The sequence below is a fragment of the Ictidomys tridecemlineatus genome, chromosome 13, assembly GCF_052094955.1.
Source record: "Ictidomys tridecemlineatus isolate mIctTri1 chromosome 13, mIctTri1.hap1, whole genome shotgun sequence".
Taxonomy (NCBI): domain Eukaryota; kingdom Metazoa; phylum Chordata; class Mammalia; order Rodentia; family Sciuridae; genus Ictidomys; species Ictidomys tridecemlineatus.
This window is the reverse complement of record NC_135489.1, coordinates 47,631,331-47,646,886: the sequence shown is the minus strand read 5'-3', so window position 1 is coordinate 47,646,886 and position 15,556 is coordinate 47,631,331. Positions and strand designations below refer to the sequence as shown.

The following is a 15,556-nucleotide window of genomic DNA, read 5'->3' as shown; positions in this document are numbered from 1 at the left end:
GCTTCCTTTAGAAATTTTCTTCGTTCAGAAGAAATTATACTCGATGCTTTGTCACCGCGCCCTGCTGTGAGACCAGCTGAAGAAGACAGACCTACTAGGAGGAAACTTCGTCCTAAACCGGCCTCACGCCCACAACAGCCGTAAAGTAGTCCTCCAGTCGCCAGGGGCCGCCGTCGCGATCCTCGCGGCCGGAAGGGAGTGGGGCCCAGCACGGCCTTGGCGTTTCCGCTGTACGCTTCAGGGTTCCGCGCGCTCTTTACGTCCGGAGCCTCTGGAGTAGGCGTTTCCGGCCATTCATAACTCTTAGTTGGTGGGTCTTCGCTTGTCTAATATTGTGCACTATCGGACCAAGGGGGTAACAGCGCCGCTAGGATGAAGCTCGTGAGGTGAGGATATGACTAAGCGAGGTGGGACTGTGAAGGGAGGATTTGGGCCGGGGTCAGAAGCTGGGCTGCTCCGATTACAGGAGGCGGGAAACCGCGTGCGTGCGGCCTACTAACGGCCTCCGGCGCCCGCCCCTCCCGCGCCCATGTTGGCGGCGCCGAGGGTGCTGGAGTCTGGGTCGCACCCGGACCCAGCGTGTCTTCCAGTAGGTGAGTGTGAAGGCCGAGCCGTTTCTTGTCATCTAGTGTGTAGAGGCCTGAAAAGTGCAGCGCCTGACGTCCAAGTTCTCTTTTGGTTAGTAACCACTTTGCACTGTGTGCTTGGTTCTAGTAGCTTAGAAGCTGCATGAGGCTAACTGGAAACAACGACACCTATGTGCAAGTCAAAGAGGAACTAATTCATAAATTTGCGACTTTAAACATTTTTTACAGTCTCTAGATTATTTCTCGTTTAGGATACGGGTTTGATTTATGAGGATTTTCCCAGTATGGAGTCATCATTTTAATTGTGGCTGACTATAAAGATATTTCTCAGATATTTCTCCCGTGTTTTCTGTCACTGTGTCAGTTAATTGAGCCTACAAAAGACTTGGAGGCCTGGAACATAGGAGCGGAGAGTTGCAAATAAGCCAGCAATTAGAATTATTTAGCTAGTTTCTTTTTTGTTGAGTCAAGGATTGTTGTCCTCGACTATTGGGCACCTGTTACACTGTACATAGGTAATAGAATTTAAATTTTTTTTAGTTTTAAGGGACACAGTACCTTTATTTTACATTCATATGGTGCTGAGGATCGAACTCAGTGCCTCAAGCATGCTAGGCGAGCACTCTACCACCGAGCCACAACCCCAGCCCATAGGTGATAGAATTTAAAAAGCAGCATATCTGCCATTTTGGAGCCTTCCATGTTGTGGTGAAGACAAATGAATAGGCATTTTCTATATTTGAAATAGCAAGATTCTGCGGAATATTGTGTTGGGGGGGCAGTTTGTAGAGGAGGCAATTAAGATTAATTTTCAGGGTCTTCCTCATATTTCCCCGCAGCCCCATTCAATTTTTATTTGAACTATAATATTGAGTAAAAAGTCTCAGAATTTGTTCATATCTGCTAGTCTAAATCATAATCTTTTAAAATTAACTTTCGGTAGTATACTTTTTGATTCAGTTCTCATTTAAAGATGTTGTTATGATGGGATTTCCGTGTAACTTTTGTTTTCAGTTTATTTTACTTTAATTTGCTCTAATTAGTTGTACATGACAGTAGAATGCCTTTTGACAACACCATACATAAATGGAGTATAACTTCACATTCTTCTGGTTGTACATGATGTAGAATCACACCTGTTGTGTAATCATATATGTGCATAGCGTAATTTTTAATGTCCAGTTCATTCTACTATTTTTCATAACCCCAGATTCTCTTCACTCTCTTCACTTCCCTCTACTTAACCCAAGGCGCGCAAATATATAATATATATATCCATCCCCCACCACCACCAATTCTTTTTGGTACTGGGGATTGAACTCAGGGACACTCAACCACTGAGCCACATCCCCAGTCCTTGTTTATGTTTATTTAGAGATAAGGTCTCACTGAGTTGCTTAGTGCTTCACTTTTACTGAGGCTGGCTTTGAACTCTCCTGCCTCAGCCTCCCAAGCTGTTGGGATTACAGGTGCATGCCACTGTGCCCCACCTCCAAAGCATCATCTTTAATGGTTATGCTTAATCTTGTTTTGTATCTTTGGTATAATATAGAAATGAAATTTCTTCTTACTATAGAATGTATTCTGTTCTGTACCTCAGTTGGGACCATCATTTTTTTCCTCATCGTTTCCATAACTGAGGGGGAAATTGATTACTTTTCTCCTGATCTTCCTGATATCTGATAAACTTCTAGTTTTGCCAATTCTAATAAAAATATGATGTTATCTAGTTCTCTTTGTTCACTTAGTGTGATACTGAAGTTATCTGAATATTTGATTCTAACTTTTAGTAATTAGGAAGAATTCAGATAGTAAAGGCTTCATCAGAAAATAATTGAATTTTTGTGCTTCCTCGGTTCTGATAGGGTGAGATAATTGTATATTTTTCCAGCCTGAAGTACCCTCCTCCTTTTATGTACTCACCACAACTGAGGTTTGCCCCCTCCCCACACTCATGGTTTATTTTCCCTTTAGAGGTAAATATTTTATGTAATGAAATGCAGCATTTTTTTTAAAAGTAGTTGGAGGGCTGGGGGTATAGCTCAGTTGGTAGAGTGCTTGCCTTGCATGTGTAAAGTCCTGGGTTCAATGCCCAGTGCCACACCAAAAAAAAAAAAAAAAAAAAACCTACTTGGAACATTCTTGTGTAAATCTTTTTTTGTGGACATAGCTTTCATTTACCTAAGTAAATACTTGAGATTGAAGTTTTTGAGTCATAGTATAGACGTATAATTAACAAGAAGCTGTTTGACTGTTTTTCAAAGTGATTGTACCGTTTTTTTTTTTTTTTTTGTAATATGTTCTATTTGCCCTTCATCCTCATCAGCATTATTTGTTTTCAGTCTTTTTAATTTTGGGCAGTTCAGTGGGTGTGTACAGGTATCTCCTTTTAATTTGCATTTTCCTAATGACTAATAATGTTCAGCACTTTTTCATCTCTTCATTGGTCATTCTCATAATTTTTACCCCCCTTGGACACTTTACCACTGAGCATGTTTCCATCCTTTTTTATTTTGAGACAGGGTCTCTTCCCAGTTCCCAATCTGGCCTTAAACTTGCAATCCTCCTGCCTCAATTCCCAAGAAACTGGGACTTTAGGCCTGTGCCACTGTGCCCAGCTATCATGAATTAATTTTTAATTTCTTAAAAATTTTTTGGTACTGGTGATATAAACCAGAGAACTTTAACACTGAACTACATCCTCAGCCCTTTTTATTTTGATATAGGGACTCACTAAGTTGCTGAGGCTGGCCTCAAACTTGTGTTCCTCCTGCTTCAGCCTTCTGAGTCACCTGGATTATAGATGTGTGTTATGTGCCCAATGCAAATAACAGTTTGTGTTAGGATGCTAACATTATTCTTTGTAAGTATTGAGGGTTAGTTCAGGGAAAGCTAAAAATGTTACGCAGATTACTAATAGAAATTAATGTGGATAGATTTAGCAGATTTTCAGTATCAGATAATTTTATCCTTTCAGCTCTATAGATAGGCTTTTGAAGTGTTAAAGGTAAAAATTAACGGTTTTATTCCTATTTTCCATAGATTTTTGATGAAATTGAGTCATGAAACTGTAACCATTGAATTGAAGAATGGAACACAGGTCCATGGAACAATTACAGGTATGGAAACAGTTGGAGTATTTAAATTTAGACACTTGTTTTCCTTTAGGTCGTCCCCCCCCCCCCCCCCCCCCGAAAAAAAAAAAATCTCTGCTTGCAGACCACAATTCTTTTTTGGTTGCTTAATGAACATTGTCCTAGTTCTAGTATAGATCTGCAATTTTTTGTGTGAGGAAATTATTTAATTGACCTTACATGGCCTTACCTTAAATGCACTTATGCTACAACCATACTGAATTCCCCAGGTATCCCGTTTTCTTGATTTTCTGACTTTACTTGTGTGTGTTCTTCTGTACTGAATGTTTCTTTCAGAATATATTACAGAGCTTTTATTTTCATTGGGATTGTGTTCCCTGTTAGATTGTAACATTTTTGAGGATGGAGTGTGGAGTTTCTCTGTCTCATTATGTTGTGTAAAAAATATGTGGACAATGGGGGGGGGATATTAGGAAACCTTGACTTGATCTACGTAAGGCAAGTAGTATTCACATATATTTTGGAGTATTTTCTTTGCTCACAGTAGGTTTTCCAAAATTTTGCAGAATTTCTTTTTTTTTTTTTTTTTTTTTAATTTTTGCTATGTTAGGTGGAAATGGAAGGAGACCCTCAGGGTTATACAAAATTACATACAAGAGGAAGTGAGGGGAAAGGGAAAAATAATACAAGGGGGAGAAATGAATTACAGTAGAGGGGGTAGAGAGAGAAGAGGGGAGGGGAGAGGAGGGGGGATAGTAGAGGATAGGAAAGGCAGCAGAATACAACAGACACGAGTATGGCAATATGTAAATCAATGGAAGTGTAACTGATGTGATTCTGCAATCTGTATACAGGGTAAAAATGGGAGTTCATAACCCACTTGAATCAAAGTGTGAAATATGATATATCAAGAACTGTGTAATGTTTTGAACAACCAACAATAAAAAAAAAGAAAAAAATTTTTTTGCTATGTTAGGGATTGAACCTAGGGTCTCTCACCTGCTAGGCAAGTACACTACTAAGGTATATATCCAGCCCCCAAATTGCAGAGTTTTCAAAAGAATAGATGGGCCAAATGAAAGACAGTACTCTTGGAGCATATGTTTCCATTCTCTAAAATACTGAAATTTTAATATTTGTATCTGAGTAAACAAAGAAAAATGTAAAGTATTAAACTAACATTACTGGTGATCATATTAGAATTTTACAAGTTGCTGTGGAAGGAAATTAAAACAGTATAAGTTGTCATATAGTCTTAGATCATACTGTGAAAGTATAATTGCTGTCCTGTTGAAATTCTGCAACTACCCCAGTGCAGTAGTGCATACCTGTAATCCCAGTAACTCTGGAGGCTTGAGACAGGAAGATCGTAAGTTCTAGACCAAGCCTCAGCAACTTAATGAGTCCCTAAGAAAATATTAGTGAAATCACACTCTTAAAATTTTAAAAATAAAAAGGACTAGGGATATAACTCGTTGTTAAGGGGCCCCTGGCCATTCCCAGTCACTCTCCAACCTCCTCCACTCCCTATACCCCTTTCGCCCCCCCCCCCTTTGCCCCAAAAGTAGTTTCGAGTGTGTTGCTGGAGGTTGAACCCAGGGCCTCCTATGTACTAGACAAGCATGTACTACTGAGCCTTATCCCAAGCTCATGCATTACTGTTAAATTTTGCAGCATTGGGGATTGAACCCAGGGTCTTGCACATGCTAGGCAAGTGCTCTACCACTGAGCTACATCCCCAGCCCCAGAAATTTCATAAGTAGTGATTCAGTCTGTTACCTCAGAGCACTGTTTTAGGTGTTATGGAGGAGACAATGTCTCTCGTTGGAACCCAGAATCTAGTGGTGGAAGACATAACCTAAATAATATAATGCAAGTTTTATCTAATATATAATAGGCACTTAATAAATGGATGTCCTGCTGGGTGCAGTGACAAACACCTGTAATACCAGTGGTTTAGGAGGCTGCCACAAGAGGATCCCAAGTTCAAAGCTAGCCTCAGCAACAGCAAGGCATTAAGCAACTCAGTGAGACCCTGTCTCTAAATAAAATACAAAATAGGGTTGGAGATGTGGTTCAGTGGTTGAGTGCCCCTAAATTCAATCCCTGGTTATCCACCACCACCACCCCCCACCCGCCACCCAATAAAATACAATGAATGAATGTCCCAGGGGTGGGACAGTTATAATAAGTTGAGGGAGCAAATTTGGTTAAGAATCCTATTCCCAGGCTGGAGTTGTAGCTCAGTGGTAGAGTGCTTACTTAGCATTTGTAAGGAACTTGGTTCAATCCTCAACACCACATAAAAATAAAATAAAGTTGTTATATTGTATCCACACCCGACAAACCACTGTTAAAAGTTTCTTGTATCATATATGAACACATAAAAACATAAATAATACATATTCATTTCATTTAGTCACCACAACAGGAATAGTCATACTTTACCATAAAAAATAGTTGGGATTAAATTAAAATGACTTATGATGTGCTTCCTGGAATGTAGACAGAGTTTATTCATTTTCCCCCTCCCCCTGCATGGATCAAGGTCTTTAAGAAAATAGAATGTATTATGAGTATATTAATTTCAGGAAAAAAGAAGTCTTGTTCCTCTTGCTGGAAAGGAGGAGGATAGGATCAGTAATACTGAAAAAAATTAGGCAGTTTTGGAAATGTTGAGAGACTTCTGTTGTTTTCTAATCTTAGCTTTCTAAGGCAAAAAATTAGGTAGGTCTTTGGTTATCCCATTTGTTCAAATATAATTTCATAAAGGCATCAATAATCAGGTGTTTTCTGCTATAATGACATATATTCATTCTGAAAAACCTTGTTTTGGTTTTACAAAGTCTCATACTAAAAATAATGGCTTACTGAGAAAAATAGGTTGGGAAAGAACACTCAAAAACTTGAAACTCGGGGCTGGGGTTGTGGCTCAGCAGTAGACTGCTTGCCCAGCAACAAGCATGCTGGAGGTGCTGGGTTTGATCCTCAGCACCACCACATAAAAATGAAATAAAGATGTTGTAACCACTACAACTAAAAAAAAATTAAAAAACCTTTGCAACTTTGTAATCAAAAGCATTAACAATCTTTTTAAAAAATATAGTCAAGAGCTGGGGCTGTAATTCAGTGGTAGAACATTGATTAGTGTGCATAAGTGCTAGGGATTTGATCCCTAGCACTGCAACAAACAAACAAAAACAGTTAAAAAGATAATTTTTTTTTTCTGAGAGAGAGAATTTTTTTTTTTTAAAGAGAGTGAGAGAGGAGAGAGGGAGAGAGAGAGAGAGAATTTTTAATATTTATTTTTTAGTTCTCGGCGGACACAACATCTTTGTTGGTATGTGGTGCTGAGGATCGAACCCGGGCCGCACACATGCCAGGCGAGCGCGCTACCGCTTGAGCCAAATCCCCAGCCCCGAGAGAGAATTTTTTAATATTTATTTTTTAGTTTTTGGCAGACACATCTTTGTTTGTATGTGGTGCTGAGGATCGAACCCGGGCCGCACACATGCCAGGCGAGCGCGCTACCGCTTGAGCCAAATCCCCAGCCCCGAGAGAGAATTTTTTAATATTTATTTTTTAGTTTTTGGCAGACACAACATCTTTGTTTGTATGTGGTGCTGAGGATCGAACCCGGGCCGCACGCATGCCAGGCGAGCGCGCTACTGCTTGAGCCGCATCCCCAGCCCTAAAAAGATAATCTTAAGTTCCTAGTAATAATAAAAAATACTGTAGACCCTATAGGACTTTATTTTCAAAACAAAGATGAGAATAGTTGTGGCATGTGGTGTATGTAAGTTACAAAGAGAACTGCCAATAAACACCTTTCAAACTTGGGATAGGAGAATACAGGGCATAATGGACATATGTAACAATCAGAGCCCTCTAGGGCTTGCTATATTCACTTCTATAAGCATACCTAGCCGTGTAAAACAGTAGTATGGCTAGGGAAAAATCTCAATGAAGGAAAGATTGCTGATTTACATTGGCGTAATTCTGCACGTGTGCTAAATTCTGTTGAGAAACACTGCAAAACAGATGTGCTCTTACAGTACAGTATTAACTGTGGCTTGACAAATTAATTGGTTGCCTTAATTATTGTGCTAATAATAATGACTATGCTTTTTTTCTACTTTAGGTGTAGATGTCAGCATGAATACACATCTTAAAGCTGTGAAAATGACCCTGAAGAACAGAGAACCTGTACAGCTGGAAACATTGAGTATTCGGGGAAATAACATTCGATACTTTATTCTGCCAGACAGTTTACCTCTGGATACACTACTTGTGGATGTTGAACCTAAGGTGAAATCTAAGAAAAGGGAAGCTGGTAAGTTTGAAGGATTATAAATGTTTTAGTATGCTGTTTTAAATCCTAATGCACTATTCCAAATACAACATTTGTGAACACAGATGGTTTTGTTGTTGTTGTTTGTATGTGGTTCGAAGTTTCCTGTATTTGCAATGAGTGCATATAGTATTTATTATAGCTCTTGGTGTTGTTATTTAAAAGATTATTGCTCTTTTAATATCTTGTCCCTTTGTGCATGGCTTGATCTCTTCACACTAGAAGATTTGGAGATTGACTTTATGCCTGATATTTTAAAATACCTTAATGACTTTGCATAGGATCCTCCTTCTTTGTTTTTTCTCTCTGTTGTTGTCCTGGTGCTTGTCCCTAATAGTTAAGAAAACTTGCTAGTTAAACTTCCATAATTTCTTTCCTTTTGCTCATTCTTATCTTCCTACTTTGGAACCACCAAAAACAAAAACCACTCTGACAGTTTTGGTTTGGTTTGGTTTTTGGTGCTACAGGGGAATTTATCCCAGGGCATTTTACTATCTAGCTACATTCCCAGCCCTTTTTTATTTTGAGACAGGGTTTCACTAAGTAGCTGAGGTTGTCCTCGAACTTGCAATCCTTCTGCCTCAGCCTTCCACTAGATTACATGTGTACACCATCATGCTAGCTTCTGGCTGATTCTCTCTTTTTTTGTACTGGGGATGGAACTCAGAAGCACTCCATCAGTAAGACACATCCCAGCCCTATTTTGTATTTTATTTAGAATCAGGGTCTTACTGAATTGCTTAGCTTCTTACCCTGTGCTGAGGCTGGCTTTGAACTAGTGATCTTCCTATCTCGACCGCTTGAGCCTCTGGGATTATAGGCATGCGCCAACATGCCCAGCTGATTCTCTGATTCTTATTTTTTCTCTCTTGTTTTTTCTTTGCCTTTTTTATTTATTTTCTGAGAAATGTTGTTCTTTTTAAATTTTATTTATTTATTTATTTGTATTTTTTAGTTTTCGGTGGACCTTTATTTTATTTATTTATATCCGGTGTTGAGAGTCAAACCCAGGGCCTCACATGCTAGGCAAGTGCTCTACCACTGAGCCACAACCTCAGCCCTGGAGAAATGTTCTTGACTTTTTCAAGCATCCTCCCTTAATCATTTTTCATTGAATCTTGTTATTTTGTGGATATAGTGCTTTTTTTTTTTTTTTTTCTGGTAAGGTTAATTTTAGTTTTGCTTTTTAAAGTTTTATTCTGTATTTGACATTATTAGATCTCTCTGTTTTCTCTGTGTGTTTCTGTGTATCTGTCTGCGTGTCTGTGTGTATCTCTCCCTTATTTTCTCTTTGTTTTTTCCAGTACTAGGGATTGAACCCAGGGACACTCTATCATTGAGCTACATCCCAGCCCTATTTCCTTATTTATTTGGGATGGGGAGTACTAGGGATTGAAACTAGGGGCACTTAACCACTGATCCACATCTCCAGTCCTTTTTTATATTTTATTTAGAAACAGTCTTGCTAAGTTTCCCAGTCTGCCAGCCTCCCAAGTCTCTGCAGTTACAGGCTTGACACGGTTGGACTCCTTGACTAGAGGGTCTCACTGTGAAGTTGTCCCAAAGTAAATTGCGTTCTTCACTAGGAGATCCAAAATTTCAGGATCTAAAAGTCTTTTGTAGAGCTGTTTTTCTCAGCTCTGCTTCCTTGGGATAAGTATCTTCAGCCAGCTTTATAGAAATAGGGCTGGGTGTTTGTAGATATTCACTTAATATAGTGACTTTGAGACTTTTTTTGCTCTGTACTCACGGAAATGTACTTTGCATCTTGACTTGCTTATACCTATACCTATACCTATAGTCTCATAAAAGTTTAAAAATATAAAAGTAGTAGTCTTTTTAAAAAAATTTTTTATTAGTTGTAGATGGACAACTATTTTATTTGGTGCTAAGGATCGAACCCAAAGCCTTACACGTTAGGCAAGCGCTGTGCTACTGAGCTACAGCCTCAGCCTCCAAAAAGTAGTAGTCTTAATACAAATGTGCTTAAGTTTCCTATTCTGTTGTCTTTTGGTTAAAAAAAAAATTAATTAATTAATTGTAACACATACCTTGAAAAACCCTTTTTAAACCCCTTTCTCCCTCTCAGTCCTGTGCTCTCTACTTAGCAAGTATTTTTTAATCTGAAGTCTTCTGATCTCAAAAGAGATTTATTCTGCCTTTTCTACTTACCTGTCAGGGAAATAATGAAGTCTTTAATCCACTGTGTTTTTTCTGTTTGTTGTTTTTTTTTTTGTTTTGTTTTGTTTTTTGTTTTTTTTTGTTTGTTTGTGTTTTGCATGTGTGTGGTGCTGGGGTTCAACTACTGAGCTGCATGCCCAGCTCTCCTTTTCTATCATGAATAGTATTTCAGAAAGAATTGGAGATAAATCTGGTTGATCTGCATTACTTTAACAGAAGACTTACTCCTTAATGCTTTGAATCAATGTGTATGACTAGAATCAGTGCAATGATTCTAGAAATTTTGGAATGCAATCCATGTCAGGTATATCTAATATTACTGTCTAAAGATAAAGTAAGTGTATTTGTATGACAAGTCCTCTGTCGTCGTGATATTCAGGGAGGGATGTAGGTGTCAGGGATGACCAGGTGTCAGGGATATTGCAGTATGAATTCAAGTGGAAGATTATGATTGGACTTCTAAGATTCTAAGGTTAGGAGATTGTTATTTGATGTAGTATGTTTAAATTTTCTTGGCTTTGAATTAACTTAGTTGGAGTATAGTGAGTTCCCAAAAATCTGACAAGGTTTTCATGATCTGTTCCACTGATATGTTCTACTATTTTGATCTCTCTTCAGTCTTCTATGAGGTCCAAATTATTTGTTTCCTTTTGTTGTGAAAATAAGATATAAAGAAAAAATACTTTTAAACTTGACAAGTTCATGGTAAATTCAAGTAAAACAAATATACCTGTCTTTGCACCAGCAGTTCTTCATTCTGCATGATGAAGGGGGCATTTGCTTTGAAGTTTAACACATTTTGAGAGAAGCTGAGTTTTCTTTCCTATAGCTGCTGTAAAAGAAGCTGGGCCTGGTGGCAAGTTGTGATTGCAGGTGTAATCCCAACAGCTTGGGGCTGAGGCAGAAGGATCACAGATTCAAAGCCAGCCCGAGCAATTTAGCAAGACTATCTCAAAAAGAGGGGAAGAGGGCTTGGGTTATGGCTGGTCCATAGAGCACTTGCCTCACTTATGTGAGGCACTGAGTTTGATCCTCAGCACCACATAAAAATAAATAAATAAAATGAAGGTATTGTGCCCATCTGCAACTAAAAAAAGAAGAGGAGAAGGGGGTCGCTGGGTATGGTGGTGCATGCCTATAATCTCATCTACATATGAGATTGAGGCATGAGGATCTTAATTTGTAGGCCAGACTGGGAAACTTAGTGACACCCTGTCAAAAAATTTAAAAGGACTAGGGATGTGGCTCAGTGGTAGAGTTCCCCTGGGTTCAATCCCTAATACCACCACCACCACCACCAACAACAACAACAAAAAACAGGGTTGGGGAGAGCTTGGGGATCTAGCTCACTAGTAGAACACCCTTGATTTCATTTCTCAGTACTAAACTGCAACAGCAGGAACAAAAAAGGACTATTAAGTTGTGGAAGGCTTGTATGTAAATGCTTTTTGTGGTGACCAAAAGACAATTTACCTTGCTTTTCTTTTCCCTCAGTTGCAGGAAGAGGCCGAGGCCGAGGAAGAGGAAGAGGACGTGGCCGTGGAAGAGGAAGAGGGGGCCCTAGGCGATAATGTGTCTCTTGATTACTGTTTGAAAGTGATAAATGATTTTGAGATTTTTTTGTACAGGTTTTGTTTGTTTGTCAGTTTTTAATAAACATAAGTGTGGGCCAGAGTTGTCTGTTGACTATATCAAATTAAAATTCCAGTTGTTTCCTGTACATTCATGAAATGAACAGTGAAAACTAGGCAATTTCATTTTTAAATGATTAGTCTTTAAATTAGTTTGTTTTTGTGGTGCTAGATAATCAATCCCAGGGCTTTACACACATTAAATAAGTGCTCTACCACTTAGCTACATCTGTGGCCCCAGTCTAGTTTTTTTTTTTTTTTTTTTTAAGTCTTTAATTTTTTTAACTAAATTTTTTTTCACAGTGTATATACATGGAATATATATCTATATTTAACATGTATTGAATATGCCTTTTATTGTTTTACTCTGATTTTATTGCATGAAGCCTATCCATTGGTCAAATAAGTTATTCATGGCATTTAAGAAGTTCCTTATGAAATGGGGATCTAAAATTATTTTTCCTCTCCTGCGCTAATAGTCATCTAATTCAAAAGTCATTGATTTTGTTGTCATTAGTTTCTTGAGTTAAAATTCCAGCTAATGTTCCCTAGATTTGTGAGCAGTGTTGAATCTGTCAGTGTGGAATGTCAGTATCTTATATAACTCCTTTGTCAAGTAGTTTTATAAGGCTTCCTTGAAGAACAAAAGGGAGAGTAACTTTTTGATAGTAAAATCTAGTTTTTTAAAGAATTTAACCTTTATTTGTTTTTATGTGGTACTGAGGATTGAACCCAGTGCCTCACCTATGTTAGGCAATCGCTCTACCACTGAACTACAGCCCCAGCCCTCTCCAATTGTTAATAAAGATTGTAAATAATTATTTTAATTGAGTAAACTTAGAAATATGTCTCAGTAGATAACAGTTCCTTGTAAAGCTTACTATGATTTGTTCATATGCTAAGGAAAAAACTTATATTGAGGATGGCAGGGGGCTAATCTTTTTTTATTTGATATATATCAGGGTTTTAATATTTTAAATAAGGAAATTTTCTACAAAGATTATTACTTAACATAGCCACTTTAAACGGTTACATGAATTGAGAGTAAAAGTGAGGTGTTTGTGTGTGTAAGAAGTTGGTATAAAACTTGTGGAAATTTTTTCTCCTCCCATCAAGTAAATTCAAATACTTCTTGATTTTTCCCATTATTTCCATCTATTGTTTGTCAGTCACTGAGGTTACCATATCATTTTATCATAACTCCAGCTGTGGTCAGATAGCTTTATCACAAATTCATGATGATTAAGACCATTGAAACTGGGTGTGGAGGCTCATTCCTATAATGCTAGCTACTCTGGAGGCTGTGCCAGGAGGATTACAAGTTAAAAGCCAGCCTTGACAACTTGTTCAGATCCTGTCCCAAAAAGGGGGCCGAGGTTGTAGCTCAGTAGTAGAGCGCTTCCCTCAGTGTGGGGCACTGGTTTTGATCCCCAGTACCAGATAAAAAATAAAGGCATTGTGTCCATCTAAAACTAAAATATATATATATAGAGAGAGAGAGAGCTGAGTGCTAAGTAGCCCCTGTGTTTTCAATGGCCAATACTGCAAAAAAAAAAAAAAAAATTTTTTTTTTTTTTTTTTTTGTGGTGCCATAGGTTGAACCCAAGGCCTCATGCATTTGGGGCAAGAGCTATACCTCTGGGCCACATCCCAGCCTTACAATCATATTAATTTCAGTAGTAATAAATATGGTTGGCCCTCCATATTCATGGGTTCTATATCTGGGTATTCAACCAACCTAGGATCAAAAATAATTGGAAAGAAATTGTGTCTTTGTTTTCCTTGTCATCCCCTAACAGGGTATAGCAACTATTTAGCATTTAAATTTTATTAGATATAAGTAGTGAAGAGATGATTTAAAGTGGTTGGGATGAGTAGCTCAGTTGTGGAGCATGTCTCTATCATACATTGGGCCCTGGGTTTAATCCCCAGCACACCAATAAATATAGTATGTCTGCAGGGGATCCTGGAACCAATTCAAGGGACAACTGTATTAACATTGAACCAGTGTGATAAAATAGAACCAATTTTTTTTTTTTTTTTTTTTTTGTAAACTGGGCTGGATGTGGTGCATGTTTGTAATTCTGATTCTGGAAGCTGAGGCAGAAGGATTGCAAGTTTGAGGGCAGCTTCCACAACTTAGTGAGATCCTGACTCAAAACAAATAAGAAGCTAGGGATGTGGCTCAGTGGTAAAGTGCACCTGGATTCAACCCCTGAACCACACACATCAAAAAAACAAAACAAAACAAAAATCCTGGGAGAACAAATACCTAGATGTCATTCTTTACCATCTGATCTGGTGGTGCTCCTATTGATTGTATCCAAGCAGATGGCAAGGGAATGGAGATTTGAAAGGGTCAAATAAAAAAGACTCCTGCCTTTGTGGAGTTCATGGTCTCAAAGGGAAGCATATATTAAATACAAGTTAATAAAAAGTTGGAAACTGACCAAAAAGTGTTTTATATTGTATCCACTTAAAAAGTATGTCTTGGGCTAGGGTTGTGGCTCAGCAGTAGAGCGTTCGCCAGCACGTGCGATGCCCTGGGTTTGATCCTCAGCACCATTTAAAAATAAATAAAATAAAGGTATTGTGTCCAACTACAACTAAAAAGTAAATAAAAAAGTATGTCTTGGCAACCTCTATTGTGATTTTAATCGAATGTCATTTTAAATTTTATTTTTTTTTTATTATTTTTTTTTTAATTTTTTATTTTTTTATTGGTTGTTCACAACATTACAAAGCTCTTGACATATCATATTTCATACATTAGATTGAAGTGGGTTATGAATTCCCAATTTTACCCCAAATGTAGATTGCAGAATCACGTCGGTTACACATCCACAATTTTACATAATGCCCAATTAAATTTTATTTTGAGAGATGTGTCTGGGATGTTGCAAGATGAAATAAAGTCCAGTAAGACAATAACTCAGTGGGTACTAGGTTGAGCTTATTCCACTAGAGGTCATCGTTTCATTTTTATATAAAAGGGCTCAAATTGTGTGAAGGAAAAACTGTTAGAACTGATTTAAGGAAGCTCAGCAATGTTACAGAAAACAGATCAAGTATAACATGCCTCTCTTGTCCCCTGCACTTCCAGTAATGGGGGTTGAACTCAGGAGTGCTCTACCACTGAGCTATATCCTCAGCTCTTTGATTTGTTTTTGTGTTTTGGGCAGGTACTGGGGATTTAACCCAGGGGCAATTTACCACTGAGCCACATCCGCAGCACTTTTTGAGACAGGGTCTCATTAAGTTGCTGAGGCTGACTTTGAAGTTGCCAGCCTCCTGTCTCAGCTTCCCAAGTCACTGGAATTTCAGGTATAAGCTTCTGAGCCTGGCCCAACTCTTCTTGAAACAGATCCTGCTAGCTAAATTGCCCAGGCTGGCCTCTGATTTGCAATCCTCCTAGGAGCCTCATCCCGGGATTACAGGGGTAGCTGGAATTAGCCACCAAGCCTGGTGCATATATGATCTTAGTGCTGCTTTTATTTTTCTCCTCCCTGTGCTGGAGATTGAACCCAGGGACTTATTCGTGAAAGGCAAGACTTGCTATACCACTGAGCTATGCCCAGCCCATGTTGTATTTTGTACACATCTGAAACCTAAAGCTCGGGATTTTATATTGAAATATAAGTTTATTTTTATTTTGCAGTACTAGGGGCTTGAACTTGGTGGGTGCTCTGCCATTAAGCTACATCTCCAGTA

The 15,556-nt window shown here is 38.4% G+C and overlaps 1 protein-coding gene across 1 annotated transcript; it reads left to right on the top strand.

Moving 5' to 3' along the window:
• Positions 1-227: 227 nt before the first annotated feature.
• Positions 228-11,888, top strand: Snrpd1 (small nuclear ribonucleoprotein D1 polypeptide). The gene is made up of 4 exons (XM_005329031.5): positions 228-386; positions 3,630-3,706; positions 7,824-8,015; positions 11,709-11,888. The coding sequence occupies exons 1-4, from the start codon at positions 373-375 to the stop codon at positions 11,783-11,785; spliced, it is 360 nt and encodes a 119-aa protein (XP_005329088.1). The 5' UTR covers positions 228-372; the 3' UTR covers positions 11,786-11,888.
• The last annotated feature ends 3,668 nt before the right edge of the window (positions 11,889-15,556 follow it).

What these genes read in the sequence shown, in the direction of transcription:
- Snrpd1 (XM_005329031.5), top strand. An exon ending in GGTCCATGGAACAATTACAG is followed by an intron (nt 3,707 to 7,823) that starts GTATGGAAACAG and finishes TTTCTACTTTAG; the next exon opens with GTGTAGATGTCAGCATGAAT. An exon ending in ATCTAAGAAAAGGGAAGCTG is followed by an intron (nt 8,016 to 11,708) that starts GTAAGTTTGAAG and finishes CTTTTCCCTCAG; the next exon opens with TTGCAGGAAGAGGCCGAGGC.